Here is a 20389-nt window from a genome sequence, read left to right as displayed (position 1 = left end):
TGTTAGTATATCTGTCCTCTACAATGTGAACTAGTACCTTCCATTCTGTTAGTATATCTGTCCTCTACAATGTGAACTAGTACCTTCCATTCTGTTAGTATATCTGTCCTCTACAATGTGAACTAGTACCTTCCATTCTGTTAGTGTATCTGTCCTCTACAATGTGAACTAGTACCTTCCATTCTGTTAGTATATCTGTCCTCTACAATGTGAACTAGTACCTTCCATTCTGTTAGTATATCTGTCCTCTACAATGTGAACTAGTACCTTCCATTCTGTTAGTATATCTGTCCTCTACAATGTGAACTAGTACCTTCCATTCTGTTAGTGTTACCGTCCTCTACAATGTGAACTAGTACCTTCCATTCTGTTAGTATATCTGTCCTCTACAATGTGAACTAGTACCTTCCATTCTGTTAGTGTATCTGTCCTCTACAATGTGAACTAGTACCTTCCATTCTGTTAGTATATCTGTCCTCAACAATGTGAACTAGTACCTTCCATTCTGTTAGTGTATCTGTCCTCTACAATGTGAACCAGTACCTTCCATTCTGTTAGTGTATCTGTCCTCTACAATGTGAACTAGTACCTTCCATTCTGTTAGTGTTGCTGTCCTCTACAATGTGAACTAGTACCTTCCATTCTGTTAGTGTATCGGTCCTCTACAATGTGAACTAGTACCTTCCATTCTGTTAGTGTATCTGTCCTCTACAATGTGAACTAGTACCTTCCATTCTGTTAGTGTATCTGTCCTCTACAATGTGAACTAGTACCTTCCATTCTGTTAGTGTATCGGTCCTCTACAATGTGAACTAGTACCTTCCATTCTGTTAGTGTATCTGTCCTCTACAATGTGAACTAGTACCTTCCATTCTGTTAGTGTATCTGTCCTCTACAATGTGAACTAGTACCTTCCATTCTGTTAGTGTATCTGTCCTCTACAATGTGAACTAGTACCTTCCATTCTGTTAGTGTATCTGTCCTCTACAATGTGAACTAGTACCTTCCATTCTGTTAGTGTATCTGTCCTCTACAATGTGAACTAGTACCTTCCATTCTGTTAGTGTATCTGTCCTCTACAATTTGAACTAGTACCTTCCATTCTGTTAGTATATCTGTCCTCTACAATGGGAACTAGTACCTTCCATTCTGTTAGTGTTACTGTCCTCTACAATGGGAACTAGTACCTTCCATTCTGTTAGTATATCTGTCCTCTACAATGGGAACTAGTACCTTCCATTCTGTTAGTGTATCTGTCCTCTACAATGTGAACTAGTACCTTCCATTCTGTTAGTATATCTGTCCTCTACAATGGGAACTAGTACCTTCCATTCTGTTAGTGTATCTGTCCTCTACAATGTGAACTAGTACCTTCCATTCTATTAGTGTATCTGTCCTCTACAATGTGAACTAGTACCTTCCATTCTGTTAGTGTATCGGTCCTCTACAATGTGAACTAGTACCTTCCATCCTGTTAGTGTATCTGTCCTCTACAATGTGAACTAGTACCTTCCATTCTGTTAGTGTATCGGTCCTCTACAATGTGAACTAGTACCTTCCATTCTGTTAGTGTATCGGTCCTCTACAATGTGAACTAGTACCTTCCATTCTGTTAGTGTATCGGTCCTCTACAATGTGAACTAGTACCTTCCATTCTGTTAGTGTATCTGTCCTCTACAATGTGAACTAGTACCTTCCATTCTATTAGTGTTACTGTCCTCTACAATGTGAACTAGTACCTTCCATTCTGTTAGTGTTACTGTCCTCTACAATGTGAACTAGTACCTTCCATTCTATTAGTGTTACTGTCCTCTACAATGTGAACTAGTACCTTCCATTCTGTTAGTGTATCGGTCCTCTACAATGTGAACTAGTACCTTCCATTCTATTAGTGTTACTGTCCTCTACAATGTGAACTAGTACCTTCCATTCTGTTAGTGTATCTGTCCTCTACAATGTGAACCAGTACCTTCCATTCTGTTAGTGTATCTGTCCTCTACAATGTGAACTAGTACCTTCCATTCTATTAGTGTTACTGTCCTCTACAATGTGAACTAGTACCTTCCATTCTGTTAGTATATCTGTCCTCTACAATGTGAACTAGTACCTTCCATTCTGTTAGTGTATCTGTCCTCTACAATGTGAACTAGTACCTTCCATTCTGTTAGTGTATCTGTCCTCTACAATGTGAACTAGTACCTTCCATTCTGTTAGTGTATCTGTCCTCTACAATGTGAACTAGTACCTTCCATTCTGTTAGTGTATCTGTCCTCTACAATGTGAACTAGTACCTTCCATTCTATTAGTGTTACTGTCCTCTACAATGTGAACTAGTACCTTCCATTCTGTTAGTGTTACTGTCCTCTACAATGTGAACTAGTACCTTCCATTCTGTTAGTGTATCTGTCCTCTACAATGTGAACTAGTACCTTCCATTCTGTTAGTGTATCTGTCCTCTACAATGTGAACTAGTACCTTCCATTCTGTTAGTATATCTGTCCTCTACAATGTGAACTAGTACCTTCCATTCTGTTAGTGTATCTGTCCTCTACAATGTGAACTAGTACCTTCCATTCTGTTAGTGTATCTGTCCTCTACAATGTGAACTAGTACCTTCCATTCTGTTAGTGTATCTGTCCTCTACAATGTGAACTAGTACCTTCCATTCTGTTAGTGTATCGGTCCTCTACAATGTGAACTAGTACCTTCCATTCTGTTAGTGTATCTGTCCTCTACAATGTGAACTAGTACCTTCCATTCTGTTAGTGTTACTGTCCTCTACAATGTGAACTAGTACCTTCCATTCTGTTAGTGTTACTGTCCTCTACAATGGGAACTAGTACCTTCCATTCTGTTAGTGTATCTGTCCTCTACAATGTGAACTAGTACCTTCCATTCTGTTAGTGTATCTGTCCTCTACAATTTGAACTAGTACCTTCCATTCTGTTAGTGTAACGGTCCTCTATAATGTGAACTAGTACCTTCCATCCTGTTAGTGTATCTGTCCTCTACAATGTGAACTAGTACCTTCCATTCTGTTAGTGTATCGGTCCTCTACAATGGCAACTAGTAGAGTATCCTCCATTTGTGTACAGAGAGGTGAAGGCCCACCCTAGTTACATTCAGTGTGTGTGTCCCAAATGATCTGTATTTACATGTTATCAATGCATATTCATTCCCTATTAATCATTTTCCCTCCGCCTCTGTCCTCCCATAAGCTGTGCTGCCCACATAATTCTCCCACGATGCATACTGCCCCCTCAGGCGTATTTCTTTAAATCTGTTTTTATGTAGATTACTCATGCGTCAACAGTTGTTATCCCCAGAGTTTGAAAGTACAGGCGTGTGTGTGTCTGTGTTTATAACTCTACAATCCCCATTGACATTCCTGACAACCAGCTAGCGTAAGATGATCATTCACAGGCTTAGGAGAAAGAGACACCAGGGAGCAGTACTTTCTAATAACCCAGTCTGGGGCATGACTTCATGCTGTTTTAATGTGGGCTGCTGAATCAGTCAATTGAAGAAGTGTTGCGCCCCCTATTGGTCTAGTAACATAACATGCAGGTTCCAGAACTGCTGAGAATGTACAGTGCTGTAACATCAACTGCCAAACATTTAGGATCCCTGGGGAATGATGTTACTTTAGTGACAGACTTCCTGTCACTGAACAAGATGATATTCAGATCTAGCTGGAGATTTACGGAGTCCGCATGATCCAAGTTTGTCTCAAAATAGATTTCCGTCTTGTTAAATCGTGTTAAAGCATGTAGTGTCTCTGTCTGTCTGTCTGTCTGTCTGTCTGTCTGTCTGTCTGTCTGTCTGTCTGTCTGTCTGTACACACACACACCTGGGCAATGTGTTCTATTGTCTAACTCTCTCACACACACACACACACACACACACACACACACACACACACACACACACACACACACACACACACACACACACACACACACACACACACACATTATCATCCACCGTCTCACTCTCACACACACACACACACACACACACACACACACACACACACCTGGGCAATGTGTTCTATTGTCTAACTCTCTCTCTCTCACACACACACACACACACACACACACACACACACACACACACACACACACACACACACACACACACACACACACACACACACCTGGGCAATGTGTTCTATTGTCTAACTCTCTCTCTCTCTCTCTCTCTCTCTCTCTCTCACACACACACACCTGGGCAATGTGTTCTATTGTCTAACTCTCTCTCTCACACACACACACACACACACACACACACACACACACACACACACACACACACACACACACACACACACACACACACACACACACACACACACACACACACACACACACACACACACACACACACCTGGGCAATGTGTTCTATTGTCTAACTGTAACCTCTCTCCACTATGACTTGAGCTCCTTCTTCTGTGGTCATTGTGTTCTCCCCTGACACAAAAGTTTCTTAAATCTTTGCAGACGCTATCAGAAACTACAGAAGATAATGAAGCCATGGTAAGCCCTCCCTTCCCCTCCCCAGTCAGATACCCTGGCTGGCTTTGTACTCTTCCCTCTAATCTACCCGGCAACTGAGTCTGCATGATTAAAACTCAGGCCCTGGTGTTTCTATTAAACTGGGAAACAACATGGTCGCCGTCGCTGGCTTTCATCTTCAAATCAAACTTGTTTCTTTAGTTTTTCTCTGGCTATGTTCCAAATGGCACCTTGTTCCTGATATACTGCACTATTTTTAGTGAATAGTGTGCCATTTGGAACGCATATTCTGTGTTCCATGTAACTGAAACATCTTTCTTCTCTTATTGTGCTTTTTGGCAATTTGAGGTTGAAAGGGAACTGAAGCTACAGTCTCTTGTTTCACGTGGGATGTTGTTTTTTAAGAGCACCATGACAACGATCCATAAAGAAACCCACAGTCCAAATTCAGAGATTCTTCTTCTTGGATTCTTGGTGCTCCTCCTAAACGTATAACAATGGTGTTCAGGGGTGTATTCACTAGTAACCAAACAGAAACTAAACGGGCTGAAACAGGGAGGTACCTACCTGAACTTGTCCGATTTTAAAAACACTAGTTTTAATTGCAATTTTTGTATAATTTTTTTCTACGTTTTGCACTAATTAATACACCCCCACATGTTGGGAACTTTTAATGTTGGGTGGTGGTGGGTGGTCATTGATGTCTCACGGCAGTCCTTTACATGAATATTCTGTCGTTCTCCAACACCATACATACTCATCCTGTAGAGACGTCATTCTGTTAGGCAACACTCTGACGTCTCATCAGCATGTCATTCTGGCATCTTTAACTTCTTTAGAGTGAACAGGTCTATGGTGTTCGAGAATTGTCATTTTAGAAGAACCATGTATTATATTAACATGATAATTTCACACATCACGTCATGCCCACTGTCATGTGAAAATGCTTACTCACCCCAGTCTAACTGTGGACTGGGTACTACTAATGAATTATTACTAATGGGTGTGTCTGAGATGTGAGCCATGATGTTGTCTGTTCTGTTATTAACCCAATGTGTTAATTGCTTGTCCCTCTGTTGCCAAGCCTGTGAGACGCCTGGTTCTGCCAGTGTCTTATTAACCAAATATTTGTGAGACAGGGTTTACATATTTAAGTAGATTTTTTTATGCCTAAGTAAAACAAAATCTAATTGTATGTGTTGATAAAATGTGTTTGTACATATGAAGTTACATATGACATGTTTAGTTTTCTTTAAACTTCAAATATTATTTTCAAGTCATGCATTGGAGACTATTGGCCAACTTTATTAAATTACGAAGCACTAATAAAATCGGACTGCAGGGAGCAGTATTTACAATATAGGTCGCTGAGTTATATTTCAGGTTTATGATATGACTGTAATCACAGTTACGTAATTCAGAAAATGTTAAAAATAAAAAAACAGCATTTATTTGACATAGTCTTCCTGTCATTTGAATATTTCTGTGAGATTTATGTAGGCGAATCATATTCCTGTGAACTTCTATCGGAGGGATTGAACATAATAGATTGAAACACGTTGTATTCAGACCATTGGATAATTATCTTCCAGGAAGTAGCCTCGCTCGGCCCTACTGTGATGTTGACTCGTCTCTACTAACATCAATGTAATTGCATGAGAATGATTATTGAATGAGTGCTCCGTAGCTCTGCTGCCTTGTGCTTTCTGGCTCTTACTGGCTCTCTGGCGCCTCCTGTTGTTCCTGAAGGACTGAGTCATCTGTCTGCCCCATCAGGGACCGCAGTAAAGCTCCTCACCTTTCTGTGCCTTCAGCATACCTGGCTGTGGCTTCTCTCCTTTCCCCTCCTCTCTCCTCTCCCTGAGACCAAGGCTATTGGCTGCTTTGCGCCGTGCAGCTGTACGTGTGTGTCGGTGTCAGTGGCAGAGATGTTTCTATTGGCTGTTGTTGTTGTGTTCCAGTTTTGGCGACTTATTGTCGTTCACGCTGACGGCGTTCGTGGAGCTCATGGACCACGGCATCGTCTCCTGGGATACCTTCTCTGTTGCCTTCATCAAGAAGGTGCCCGTCTGCTCACAAACTGTTTACAACATTGGCAACTGGTTTAACTGTATGTTTTTTAACATGTCCATGAAAACTGTCCTTGAGACTTCTAGTCCATGAAAACTGTCCTTGAGACTTCTAGTCCATGAAAACTGTCCTTGAGACTTCTAGTCCATGAAAACTGTCCTTGAGACTTCTAGTCCATGAAAACTGTCCTTGAGACTTCTAGTCCATGAAAACTGTCCTTGAGACTTCTAGTCCATGAAAACTGTCCTTGAGACTTCTAGTCCATGAAAACTGTCCTTGAGACTTCTAGTCCATGAAAACTGTCCTTGAGACTTCTAGTCCATGAAAACTGTCCTTGAGACTTCTAGTCCATGAAAACTGTCCTTGAGACTTCTAGTCCATGAAAACTGTCCTTGAGACTTCTAGTCCATGAAAACTGTCCTTGAGACTTCTAGTCCTTGAAAACTGTCCTTGAGACTTCTAGTCCTTGAGTCTTCTAGTCCTTGAGACTTCTAGTCCATGAAAACTGTCCTTGAGACTTCTAGTCCTTGAGACTTCTAGTCCTTGAGACTTCTAGTCCTTGAGACTTCTAGTCCTTGAGACTTCTTGTCCTTGAGACTTCTAGTCCTTGAGACTTCTAGTCCATGAAAACTGTCCTTGAGACTTCTAGTCCTTGAGTCTTCTAGTCCTTGAGACTTCTAGTCCATGAAAACTGTCCTTGAGACTTCTAGTCCTTGAGACTTCTAGTCCTTGAGACTTCTAGTCCTTGAGACTTCTAGTCCTTGAGACTTCTAGTCCATGAAAACTGTCCTTGAGACTTCTAGTCCTTGAGACTTCTAGTCCTTGAGACTTCTAGTCCTTGAGACTTCTAGTCCATGAAAACTGTCCTTGAGACTTCTAGTCCTTGAGACTTCTAGTCCTTGAGACTTCTAGTCCTTGAGACTTCTAGTCCTTGAGACTTCTAGTCCTTGAGACTTCTAGTCCTTGAGACTTCTTGTCCTTGAGACTTCTAGTCCTTGAGACTTCTTGTCCTTGAGACTTCTAGTCCTTGAGACTTCTTGCGGCTACAAGGAGGATGTTGTGTTGTGTTTGTAAACGTTCTATAAATGTATAAGAGGTAGAGCTCCCATAACCTCTGCATAATGATACCTATGGTTTTATTCAGGCTGTCTAGGTCTTAGGTAGAGCTCCCATAACCTCTGCATAATGATACCTATGGTTTTATTCAGGATGTCTGTCTTGAATTCAGTTAAACCACCCCTCCTATCTGTCGCAGATTGCAGGTTACGTGAACAAGTCAGCCATGGACACGGCTGTGCTGCAGCGGTCTCTGGCCATCCTGGAGTCCATGGTGCTCAACAGTCAGGACCTCTACCAGAAGGTGGCGCAAGAGATCACAATCGGACAGCTTATACCCCATCTGCAGGGGTGAGTGAGAGCCGCACAGTCATCTATCTATGTTATATACCACAGATATACGTTGTCTCTAACTGCAGATCTAGGATCAGATTACCGTAAAACACTAACCTATAGCAAGATTTTACTAAATACATTTGTGGCCTTATTCAGTGTCTCAGAGTAGGAGTGCTGAACTAGTATCAGGTCCCCACATGTCCATATAACCTTTTACCTCATGATTTAAAAGGAGAGACTGATCCTAGATCAGCACTCCTACTCTTAGATGCTTGATACAAAGACTAGTAGTGGGGTAACTGTTTCATCCATGTTATCTCTATTGATTTAATTAACTTAAACTCTCCAGTGTCCATGATTGGAAGTACTCTTAAAACTTCTTTGGGATTGGTGTCCTGTCCACGGGACCGTTTGAGCTAACGTAGGTTAGCATGAGGTTGTAAGTAACAAGAACATTTTCTAGGATATAGACATATCTGATATTTGCAGTGGACTGCACTGTCCAATTTACAGTAGCTATTACAGTGAAATAATACCATGCTATTGTTTGAGGAGAGTGCACATTTTTGAACATGAAAAATTATTAATAAACAAATTAAGCACATTTGGGCAGTCTTGATACAAAATCTTTAACAGAAATACAATGGTTCATTGGATCAGTCTAAAACTTTGCACATACACTGCTGCCATCTAGTAGCCAAAATCTAAATCACACCTTGGCTGGAATAATACATTATGGCCTTTCTCTTGCATTTCAAAGATGATGGTACAAAAAAATACAAAATAAGTTGTTTATTTCTTTGTACTAGCTTTTATTGGATCTATAATGTTATATTATTCTACATTCCTTTCACATTAACACAAACTTCAAAGTGTTTCCTTTCAAATGGTACCAAGAATATGCATTCTTTGCTTCAGGGCCTGAGCTACAGACAGTTAGATTTGAGTTTGTCATTTTAGGCGAAAATTGAAAAAAGGAGGCGGATCCTTTTAACAGAAAGACCAGGGAAGTAAAGTAACCCTTTTGAGAAACATGGCAGATAAATACAGTGGATGTGTCCCAAGTGGCACCCTATTCCCTATATAGTGGACTACTTTTGACCAGGGCCCATGGAACTCTGGTCAAAAGTAGTGCACTATGTAGGGAATAGGGTGCCATTTGGGAAGCATCTAACAGTATCTCTGTACCTGTAGTGTGTGATTGGTTCTGAACAGCATGGTTCTGTGTTATCCATCTAATGACAGGACTGATCAGGACATTCAGACATACACCATCGCTGTGATTAACGCCTTGTTCCTCAAGGCCCCGGAAGACAAGAGACAGGTAGGTTACACACCCTCAGATAGATAGAAATATCTATCTCTATATCTATACGTACAGTACATACATACATACATACATACATACATACATACATACATACATACATACATACATACATACAGTATATCCATCCATACATACATACATACATACATACATACATACATACATACATACATACATACACACACGTACAGTATATCCATCCATACATACATACATACATACATACATACATACATACATACATACATACATACACACACACGTACAGTATATCCATCCATCCATCCATCCATCCATACATACATACATACATACATACATACATACATACATACATACATACATACACACACGTACAGTATATCCATCCATCCATCCATCCATACATACATACATACATACATACATACATACATACATACATACATACATACATACATACACACACGTACAGTATATCCATACATACGTACATACATACACACACGTACAGTATATCCATACATACGTACATACATACACACACGTACAGTATATCCATACATACGTACATACATACATACATACATGTACAGTATATCCATACATACGTACATACATACACACACGTACAGTATATCCATACATACGTACATACATACACACACGTACAGTATATCCATACATACGTACATACATACATACATACATACATACATACATACATACATACATGCATACAGTACCAGTCAAAAGTTTGGACACACCTACTCATTCAGGGATTTTTCTTTAGTTTGACTATTTTCCACATTGTAGAATAATAGTGAAGACATCAACACTATGAAATAACACATATGGAATCATGTAGTAACCAAAAAAGTGTTGAAATCCAAATATATTTTATATTTGAGATGCTTCAAAGTAGCCACACTTTGCCTTGACAGCTTTGCGCACTCTTGGCATTCTCTCAACCAGCTTCATGAGGTAGTCACCTGGATTGCATTTCAATTAACAGGTGTGCCTTGTTAAAAGTTAATTTGTGGTATTTCTTTCCTTCTTAATGCGTTTGAGCCAATCAGTTGTGTTGTGACAAGGGAGGGTTGCTATACAGAAGATGGCCCTATTTGGTCAAATACAATGTCCATATAATGGCAAGAACAGCTCCAATAAGCAAAGACTAACGACATGAAGTTCAGTTAATCCTGAAAATATCAAGAACTTTGAAAGTTTCTTCAAGTGCATTCACAAAAACCATCAAGCGCTATGATGAAACTGGCTCTCATGAGGACTGCTACAGGAAAGGAAGTTACCTCTACTGAAGAGGATAAGTTCATTAGATTGAACTGCAAATAAATGCAGTTAAAATAATAAATGCTTCACAGAGTTCAAGTAACAGACACATCTCAACATCAACTGTTCAGAGGAGACTGAGTGAATCAGGCCTTCGTGGTCAAATTACTGCAAAGATACCACTAACACCACTACTAAAGGACACCAATAATAAGAAGAGACTTGCTTGGGCCAAGAAACACGAGGAATGGACATTAGACCAGTGGAAATCCAAATGTTAGATTTTTGTCTCCAACCGCCATGTTTTTTGAGAGACGTAGAGTAGGTGAACGGATGACCTCTGCATGTGTGGTTCCCACCGGGAAGCAAGGAGGAGGGTTACGGTTACAATTGGTGTTGGGGTTAGAATTCGGTTTAGGATTCGAGTTAGAAGTTAGGGAAAATAAGATTTTGAACGGGACTGAATTGTGTGTCCCCACAAGGTTAGCTGGGTGTATGTACATTATAGTCTTGTGTTTGCATGTTTTTGTTCATTCTAGTGTCACGTGTGGTGTGTCCCTGTCTGTTCGTATCCTTGTGTGCCCCTGTCGTCCTTGCCTTAAACGGTGCAGTAATATGTCTTCATATGGGGCGATCACTGTCCCCCTATACCTCTGTCCTGAATATCGATGAGCATCATAACACTGCCTAGCCAAGCAGGACCCCTGTCCTCTCTATCCTAAATGGCACCCTATTCCCTATGTAGTACACTACTTTTGACCAAAGCCATATGGGCCCTGGTAGAAAGTTGTGCTATGAAGGGACTAGGATCACACACTCTCTCTCATCTCTCTCAGCTTGATGACATCACCCACCGTTCTGCTCCGTGGGCTTGCCTATTACGCACTGGGCTCTGAGCCAATCAGACGAAGCCTAGCTGTCATCAGAAATGGGTCCACCCAATAGAGTGGAACGGGGTTAAAGATGCCTGATACACACTCATCTCCCTTCCTTTGCAGCACATTAGGTGGAAGATAAAAAATGATCCATGCTCAAATTAGTTTAACATTTTTATCATTTAATATTTTTCCACAAAAAAAATGTTGACGTGTATTGAGCAATGGTGCGTCTTTGTTGCAGCTATAGACTACTGAAGGAAGTGGTAACTATATAACAACTAATGAATATGCATTTGTAATGTGATTCATACACTAATAAATACTATTTCATTTTATTAACATTTAGAAACATGTATCAGCAAGGTATTATCATTTATAAGATTTGAGATTATCATTTATAAGATTTGCAAACATTTACAATAATTTCTAAAGATTTGTAAGCATTTATAAAGGGTTATTCATCAATACGATCATAAAGTGTTACTGAGGAAGTAGACGTTGTTGCAGGTGTAAACCAATCCAGTAGTTTACCTTTTTAGATGGGGCGGCAGGGTAGCCTAGTGGTTAGAGCATTGGACTAGTAACTGAAAGGTTGCAAGTTCAAATCCCCGAGCTGACAAGGTACAAAATCTGTCGTTCTGCCCTTGAACAGGCAGTTAACCCACGGCCGTCATTGAAAATAAGAATTTGTTCTTAACTGACTTGCCTAGTTAAATAAAGATAAAATAAAATAAAATCAAAAAGACCAAGTGTCAAACTCATTCCACGGAGGGCCGCTGGTGTCTGCGGGATTTCGCTCCTCCTTTGTACTTGATTAAACAATTAAGGTCTCTAATTAGTAAGGAACTCCCCTCACCTGGTTGTCTTGGTCTTAATTGAAATGAAAAAACTAAATTGCAGCCACTCTGAATGGAATGAGTTTGACTGTTTTAGACTGACTACTACATACATGACCTGTCTGTGTTGTAAAGCCATAGAGGAAGGCCAGCATATGTTAGACTAGAGCATCATCTCACTTGCAGGGTGAGAGACTGAAACAGCAGTTGGCCACAAGTTAATGGGAACAAAAAGGTTTGGCTTTGTGTTTTTAAGTGTCAAGTCTCTTAATGTTGCTGACAGTCTGCCTTGTTACAAGAGTTGCTGCCTGCACCACTATCTGACATATACCTTCCTGCCTCTTTTCTGTCTCGAATCACCCTCTTCTTTTTTGCCTCTTCCTCTTCTTTCCTCACTGCACTCGTAATGGTAGTTTGATGAGAGCAGTGTGAACATCCTTGATTGTCCTCTGACAGTAAGTGTACTTTGATTAGCGACCTTCTGTAGCCTCTCTAGCAGATTAAGTGTGTCATTAAAATGTCCCGGACTTATATCAACCACCACCTGGCTGTGAAGTCTAGCTCATCCAGCGTAGACTCGGAGACACTTTATAGTCTAGAGAAGTTCATGGTGTCTCAGTGAAGAACATTGATATTTTGGGCACATAATCCACTTTTATTCTGATATAGAGCTTCCTGAAAGAACCATTTGTTTTCTGTGTAAGGGTATGTACATCATAATGTAACTGTGTGCTCACTTTCTCCCTCTCTCTCTCTCCCTCTCTCACATTCTCTCTTCCTTTCGGTCATTCTCTCTTTTTACTTATCCTGTTCTCTATCCTTTCTCTCCCTTTCTTTCTTGCTCTTCTCTTTTTATCTTCCTTTCTCTCTTTCTCCCTTTTTTCCCTCCCTCTCTGTCTGTTTCTCTGTCTGTCTCTGTATGTGTAGGAGATGGCCCACATTCTAGCCCAGAAGCAGCTGCGTTCCATCATACTGAGTGTAAGTGTTTCCAGTAATCCCCTCCATCTGTACCTCTCCTCTGCATCACTTGTTTCTCACTCTCTGTCTCTCTCTCTCTCTCTCTCTCTCTCGTCTCTCTGTTGCTCCTTCTGGTTCTCTCCCTTTCCTCTCCCTTTCCTCGCCCCCTCTCCTTTTCCTCGCCCCCTCTCCCTTTCCTCGCCCCCTCTCCCTTTCCTCGCCCCCCCTCTCCCTTTCCTCGCCCCCTCTCCCTTTCCTCGCCCACTCTCCCTTTCCTCGCCCCCTCTCCCTTTCCTCGCCCCATCTCCCTTTCCTCGCCCCATCTCCCTTTCCTCGCCCCATCTCCTTTAATCTCTTTTCTCTCCCTCTTTCTCTCTTCACTCTCTATATCCCTGTTTATTTATTTCCTTTGCTCTTTCTTCTTCTCCCTCTCTCCTCTAGAACGTGATCCGGAGCCCTAAGCCAATCAATGATGAGATGGCCCACCAGCTGTACGTGCTGCAGGTTCTGACCTTTAACCTCTTAGAGGACCGCATGATGACCAAGATGGACCCTCAGGACCAGGTACAATAGGCCTCTCAACTCGATGTCCCTCGAGAGCTGTTGGGCACATAGGCCTTATAAAATAGTATTTACCAGTGAAATATCCACAAATGAATCTATTGTTTTGTTCCAAGCACCCTTTTTATAGGTTTTCCCAAGAGTATAAGAGATTAGCACGTTATCTCTCTACCTGAGAATTATCAGTGAAATGTGGAAGTACTATGTAAGGATAGTTACCTTGGAATAATCCTATGTCATCTAATGATTTGCCAATTTTGATGTATATCAAACATTAGGAACACTTTCCTCATATTGAGAATAGCCTCAATGTGTCGGGGCATGGACACTACAAGGTGTCAAAAGTGTTCCACAGGGATGCTGGCCCTTGTTGACTCCAATACTTCCCACAGTTGACAGGGTGTACTTTGGGTGGTGGACCATTCTTAATACACATGGAATATTGTTGAGTGTGAAAAAACCCAGTAGCATTGTAATTCTTGACACAAAGTGGTGCGTCTGGCAATACTACCATACCCTGTTCAAAGACACTTAAGTATTTTGTATTGCTCATTCACCATCTGAATGGCACTCATACACAATCCATGTCTCAATTGTCTCCAGGATAAAAATCCTTCTTTAACTTGTTTCCTCCCCTTCCTCTACATTGATTTGAAGTGGATTTAGCAAGTGACACAAATAAGGGATCATAGCTTTCATCAGGGCAGTCTGTCATGGAAAGAGTTAATGTTTTGTATACTCAGTGTATATCTTAATGTTTTTGTCCTCTTCTATCTGCCTAGGCCCAAAGAGACATCATCTTTGAGCTGCGCAGGATTGCGTTCGATGTGGAATGTGAGCCGAACAACAGTGGCAGCATCGAGAAGAGGAAGTCCATGTACACTCGTGACTACAAGAAACTAGGTTTCATTGTAAGTTATACACACACGCACACACACAGTTGAGTGTGTTGGTCCTTCTGTAGCTCAGTTGGTAGAGCATGGCGCTTGTAACGCCAGGGTAGTGGGTTCGATTCCCGGGACCACCCATACGTAGAATGTATGCACACATGACTGTACGTCGCTTTGGATAAAAGCGTCTGCTAAATGGCATATAGTATAGTACACAACCGCGACTGGGCTTCAAGAAACTAGGTTTCATCTTGTCGTGTCATTCTCAACGGTCGTAACCTTCTTGGATGTGCAGAAATGATGCTCATAGGATGATGTTTAGCCAGCCGTGTCAACGGTTTCCCTCTGGGATGAGACTAGGAGCATACAGTGATTTGAGACTCATAGCAGGGCTGGTTTGCAGTCTAGTATGTTCGCTTTTCTCGATATCTAGCAGCTAATCAGCCGTACCAGTGATTTGTCTAGGAAGTGAGCTTCTAGCCTATACCTCGTGTTGATTATTCAGGATTCAGACCACTTTACATGCACAGCAGCAACCAGGCAATGTTCTGGTCTGATATGTTCATTCTTAGCCAGTCCTTTTAAAAGCACTCTGGTCGAAAAGGGCGGTTCCATCACACTGACACACTTTTCTGACCTCACTCGGGGCGTGGCTAGTTACTGTGCAAAGTATTCTCAAAAACAAGTATCTTATTAGAAAACTAAAATCACATTTTTATCTTCACAACATATTGAATGAAAGCTTGACAGATACAGGGAGTATCCTTTCCAAGTTACAGTATTTGGTACATACAGTTTTTAATAACAAACAATATGACATTAGTTTTCTACATCTACCCACTGACCATTCCCCACGTCCTTCTGTTAAAAATATTGTTCCAATATTCACTTTTTGGATGTTCAGAGTTTTGGGCAGGCAAAAGTCTCTCTAGACAAAGGCATTAATTTGGTTGATACTAAAGGGTAGAGAGAGAGTTCTCTCCTTCTTAAATTTACGACCGAGTGTGCAGTTGTCAAAACCCACACAGTTCCCTCCCCCCCTTTACGGGTGGGAGAGGGTCTGGTTATTGTCAGCCACTGCCTTAGCTTATCTGACCCATTGTGATCCTCACAGGACAGTCATGACACTCTGCATCCCCAAAACTTCAGCTGTTGGACTAACTAGATTAGTTTTGGTCTCAGTACAGCAGACCCATAGGCAAGACATGTTCCTCAGTAGTGGAGCTCTTTCCCTAAACTAGTAGAAAGAGGACTTGGGACACTGTCAGATAAGGGGATGACATGGCAGCTGAATCCAACCCTGTGTGTCTTTGATGTGATAACACAACTATGCAGAAACTCACATTCTTCAGGAACACGCAAACCTTCTGGTTCTAAAGCTTCACAGGACCACAGCCACGTCAAACAGTACACACACACACACACACACACACACACACACACACACACACACACACACACACACACACACACACACACACACACACACACACACACACACACACACACACACACACACACACACAGAAGACTACAGCTATGCCCCCAGGGACTGTTGTTAATTGGTTTAGAAGATGACATGATGCACTCTGTCTGTGTCTGGGAGGAGATACTGTGGACTCCATATTGTAGAGTGCTTGATGTCTATATATGCGAGAGAGAATTAGGCCAATACCCGCTAATTATCAAAATCCATAAAATAGACGTTAAATTCTACAACCACCTAAAGGGTAGTGATTCCCAAACCTTCCATCACCTACAGAGTGATGAACCTGGATAAGTGTCCCCTTAGCAAGCTGGTCCTGGGGCTTTGCTCACAAACACAAACAGACCACACAGAGCCCCAGGACAGCAACACAATTAGAGCCAACCAAATTACACGAAAACAAAAAGATAATTACTTGACACAGTAGCATAATACCTGAGGGGGAGGGGGAGAGGTTTCTCTCCCCCCTCTCTCTTTCTTCTATCTCTCTACCTCCCCTCTCTCTCTGGGTGTGTAGTTTCTGAGCTGTAGCATATTGCTGCCGTATCCATGGTGAGGGGGAACTAAGCCCTTCATTTCCTCTCTAAGTCCCTGAGCCGTTAGGGGCTCTGCGGCTCGCTAAGACCCCAGTGTGCTGCCCTAAGATAAGGCCTGACTTCATTTCCTCCAGTGGTTCGGAAAACCTCTGAAAATATCTCTTTACTTAACATGCTTGTACACACACACTTGCGCACATGCAAGCACGAACACATGAAAGCATGCGTGTGCGCACACACACACACACAAACGCATGTTTTTACACACAGTTTTAAGGGGACTGTCTGGTAACGTTGATCTAGTGCTGTATTTAGAGTGCAGTAGTCTGAGAGAGTGTATTAGTCTCCTAGGTAGATCTGGCCAAGAGAAAGTGGGTTTAGTTGGACTTTTGCTTCAAATGTGGTGAAGGTTATGTAAAAGTGTGTGGTTCTTCCATTCTGCCTGTGAAGCTGATGGCGGTCAGGAACAATTACATAGCTGGATCTCTGCGACCCCCTCCATGTCTCTCTGTCTCTCTCTTCTTTCTTTCCCCTCTCATTCTATCTCCTCTCCTTCATTCTCAGACATGGTGCTCGTCTACCAATCAACCTTGTCTTATTTAGTGTTCTGACTCATTCTTGTCTTGTTCAAACATGTTTGTCTGATGTCTTATCTCTCTCTCTCTCACTCTCACTCTCTCATCAGAACCATGTGAACCCTGCTATGGACTTCACTCAGATTCCTCCTGGGATGCTGGCTCTGGATAACATGTTGTACTTCGCCAGACACCACCAGGATGCCTACATCAGGGTTAGTAGCTCTCTCTCTCTCTCTTCCCCCCTCTCACTCCTAGATTCCCTGGTCTCTCTGTCTCTCTCTCTTCCCCCCCTCTCACTCCTAGATTCCCTGGGCTCTCTCTCTCTCTCTCTCTCTCTCTCCTCTCTCTCTCTCACTCCTAGATTCCCTGGGCTCTCTCTGTCTCTCTCTCTCTCTTCCCCCCCTCTCACTCCTCGATTCCCTGGGCTCTCTCTCTCTCTCTCTCTCTCTCTCTCTCTCTCTCTCTCTCTCTCCCCCTCTCACTCCTAGATTCCCTGGGCTCTCTCTCTCTCTCTCCCCCTCTCACTCCTAGATTCCCTGGGCTCTCTCTCTCTCTTCCCCCCCTCTCACTCCTAGATTCCCTGGGCTCTCTCTCTCTCTTCCCCCCCTCTCACTCCTAGATTCCCTGGGCTCTCTCTCTCTCCTCTCTCTCTCTCACTCCTAGATTCCCTGGGCTCTCTCTCTCTCTCTCTTCCCCCCCTCTCACTCCTAGATTCCCTGGGCTCTCTCTCTCTCCTTCCCCTCTCACTCCTAGATTCCCTGGGCTCTCTCTCACTCACTCTCTCTCACTCTCACTCTCACTCTCACTCTCACTCTCACTCTCTCTCTCTCTCTCACTCCTAGATTCCCTGGGCTCTTTCTCCTAGATTCCCTGGGCTCTTTCTCCTAGATTCCCTGGGCTCTTTCTCCTAGATTCCCTGGGCTCTATCCAGGCAGTCTGTCTGATGAAACACCATGCCAATATGTAGCCTTGGAACTGAGTCAACCCAATACTATGGCATATGGCTACGTTTAACAAATCTACACATTCACTGGAGAGAAAAGAATCCTGCCCATTTTTTTTCATCCGTTTACTACTTCCAGTGACAAAGAAAATACATTTTATACTAGGACGCAACTTAATAAAATCCAGTTTATGTATTAATCCTGAATTATTTTAACTCAGCCTAAACTGTGGGCAGGTGGCATTGGTTTGGTTAGTGGGCATCCCATGCCTATGAGTGATTATTCGTGTGCCTGCCTGCCTGTGTGTGTCCTTGTAGAAGGGCAGTGAATGGCTGGTGAAAATAAATGGGGAATTTAAAGGGTGGTGGCGTAGTGTCCATCTAATATTAAACCTAACGAACACACGCCACACATGCATATACAGGCCAGCCCTTCCCTCTCCTCTGCCCGCTGCTGTAACAAAACAACCACCATTTTCCCAAATTAAACTGTCACCACGACGATGATAAGGATGCTAATGGTTTCCGGTGTAGGCTTGTCACTGCGGCAACATTATAATTGGAGTGAGTTTTTTTTACATTGGGGAATTGATTTATGAATTAACCACGCCATGTGCAAGTGGACCGTTAAAGGTTAAAATGGATGAGAGGCTTTCGCAAAGGAAAGACATCTTTTAATCAAACCAATGTCACATTGAGATTGGAATGTCTTTGAGATTTGACATTGGCGGTAGATAACATGCAGTATAATGACTGATACTGTAATAACCTACAATAGCTGCTGTCCTTAGTCTGACCTCTGGATGGGGCTGTAGTGGAGTGGATCAAGAGCTTCAAGTTCCTCGGTGTCCGCATCACTAAAGATCTATTATGGTCCAAACACACACCAGCACAGTCATGAAGAGGGCACAACAATGCCTCTTCCACCTCAGGAGGCTGAAAAGATTTGGCATGGGCCCTCAAATCCTCAAAGTTTGACAGCTGCACCACTGAGAGTGTCGTGGAGAATTGTCTCAGAAATACTGTATAATACTCTTACAAGAACTTGTGAATTAAATATACACTTTAATACAAAGTAGCAAAACTGAGCCCCTCCATGGAAGGGCCCCATCACAAGCATAACACGGCCACGCCCCTCCATGGAAGGACCCTAATCACAAGCATAACAGGGCCAAGCCCCTCCATGGAAAGAGACTAAATTCTCACATTACAGAGTCCTGCCTTTATAGGATTCTGTCTTTGTATAACATATAGAGTCCTCTCCCTCTATGAAAATAGCTTCCCTTGACCTTTCTCCATTATTTTATTTTCATCTCCGAGCTTGCTTGTTCACGCCCACTAAAGCTCATATCTGCTTTTGGTTAGGTTATGTTGGTAGAACTCCTTTCACATCCCAAAAATAATGTATGCATTGCATGCTTATGTTTTATGTGTTAGTCATCAGGCATCTTGCTTCCATCTTTCTTCCTGTATCCTTTTGACCATAGTATGTCCAGCTGTCATAAATGTACGTATGGTCTTGGTTGATGTACTCCTTCAAAAATAGAGTATAGCCTGGGTGTCAATGCCTGGGTGTCATCTTCTCTTAATGTGCATGTCCTTGCTACGTCAGCCTGGCAACTAGACCTATTTAATGCTCAGCTCTCCATAATGGTTCGCTCCAACAAGAGTATCTTGACTGGCTGCATCACCGTCTGGTATGGCAACTGCTTGGCATCTGACCATAAGGCGCTACAGAGGGTAGTGTGTACGGCCCTGTAAATAGTCAGTTTTACGAGGTTATGTTTGGCAGCATGAGTGACTGATGCTTTGTTGCGAAATAGGAAGCCAATTCTAGATTTAATTTTGGATTGGAGGTGCTTAATGTGAGCCTTGAAGGAGAGTTTACAGTCTAACCAGACACCTAGGTATTTGTAGTTGTCCACATATTCTAAGTCAGAACCGTCCAGAGTAGTGATGCTGGACGGGTGGGCAGGTGCGGGCAGCGATCGATTGAAGAGCATGCATTAAGTTTTATTTTCATTTAGGAGCAGAGGCCGCGGAAGGAGAGTTGTATGACATTGAAGCTCATCTGGAGGTTAGTTAACACAGTGTCCAAAGTAGGGCCAGAGGTATACAGAATGGTGTCGTCTGCGTAGAGGTGGATCAG

General features: G+C 42.3%; 1 protein-coding gene across 6 annotated transcripts in view; it reads left to right on the top strand.

Moving 5' to 3' along the window:
• elmo1 (engulfment and cell motility 1 (ced-12 homolog, C. elegans)) overlaps window positions 1–20389 on the top strand; it is a 192756-nt gene that overhangs the window by 80092 nt on the left and 92275 nt on the right. For 3 of the 6 annotated variants that reach the window (XM_052472646.1, XM_052472647.1, XM_052472645.1), the window contains 9 exons: window positions 4500–4535; window positions 6476–6575; window positions 7840–7991; window positions 9222–9300; window positions 12703–12744; window positions 13217–13267; window positions 13688–13810; window positions 14590–14718; window positions 17405–17509. In XM_052472646.1, the coding sequence (XP_052328606.1) occupies window positions 4500–4535; window positions 6476–6575; window positions 7840–7991; window positions 9222–9300; window positions 12703–12744; window positions 13217–13267; window positions 13688–13810; window positions 14590–14718; window positions 17405–17509 (817 nt within the window). Of the gene's footprint in view, window positions 1–4499; window positions 4536–6475; window positions 6576–7839; window positions 7992–9221; window positions 9301–12355; window positions 12525–12702; window positions 12745–13216; window positions 13268–13687; window positions 13811–14589; window positions 14719–17404; window positions 17510–20389 lie in introns of those variants that run through there. The other 3 variants (XM_052472648.1, XM_035795873.2, XM_035795872.2) reach the window with 3 other exon arrangements.

Source organism: Oncorhynchus keta, chromosome 20 (genome assembly GCF_023373465.1).
Source record: "Oncorhynchus keta strain PuntledgeMale-10-30-2019 chromosome 20, Oket_V2, whole genome shotgun sequence".
NCBI classification, from domain to species: domain Eukaryota; kingdom Metazoa; phylum Chordata; class Actinopteri; order Salmoniformes; family Salmonidae; genus Oncorhynchus; species Oncorhynchus keta.
Note: the sequence above shows the minus strand (reverse complement) of the source record. Positions and strands in the feature narration are given on the sequence as shown.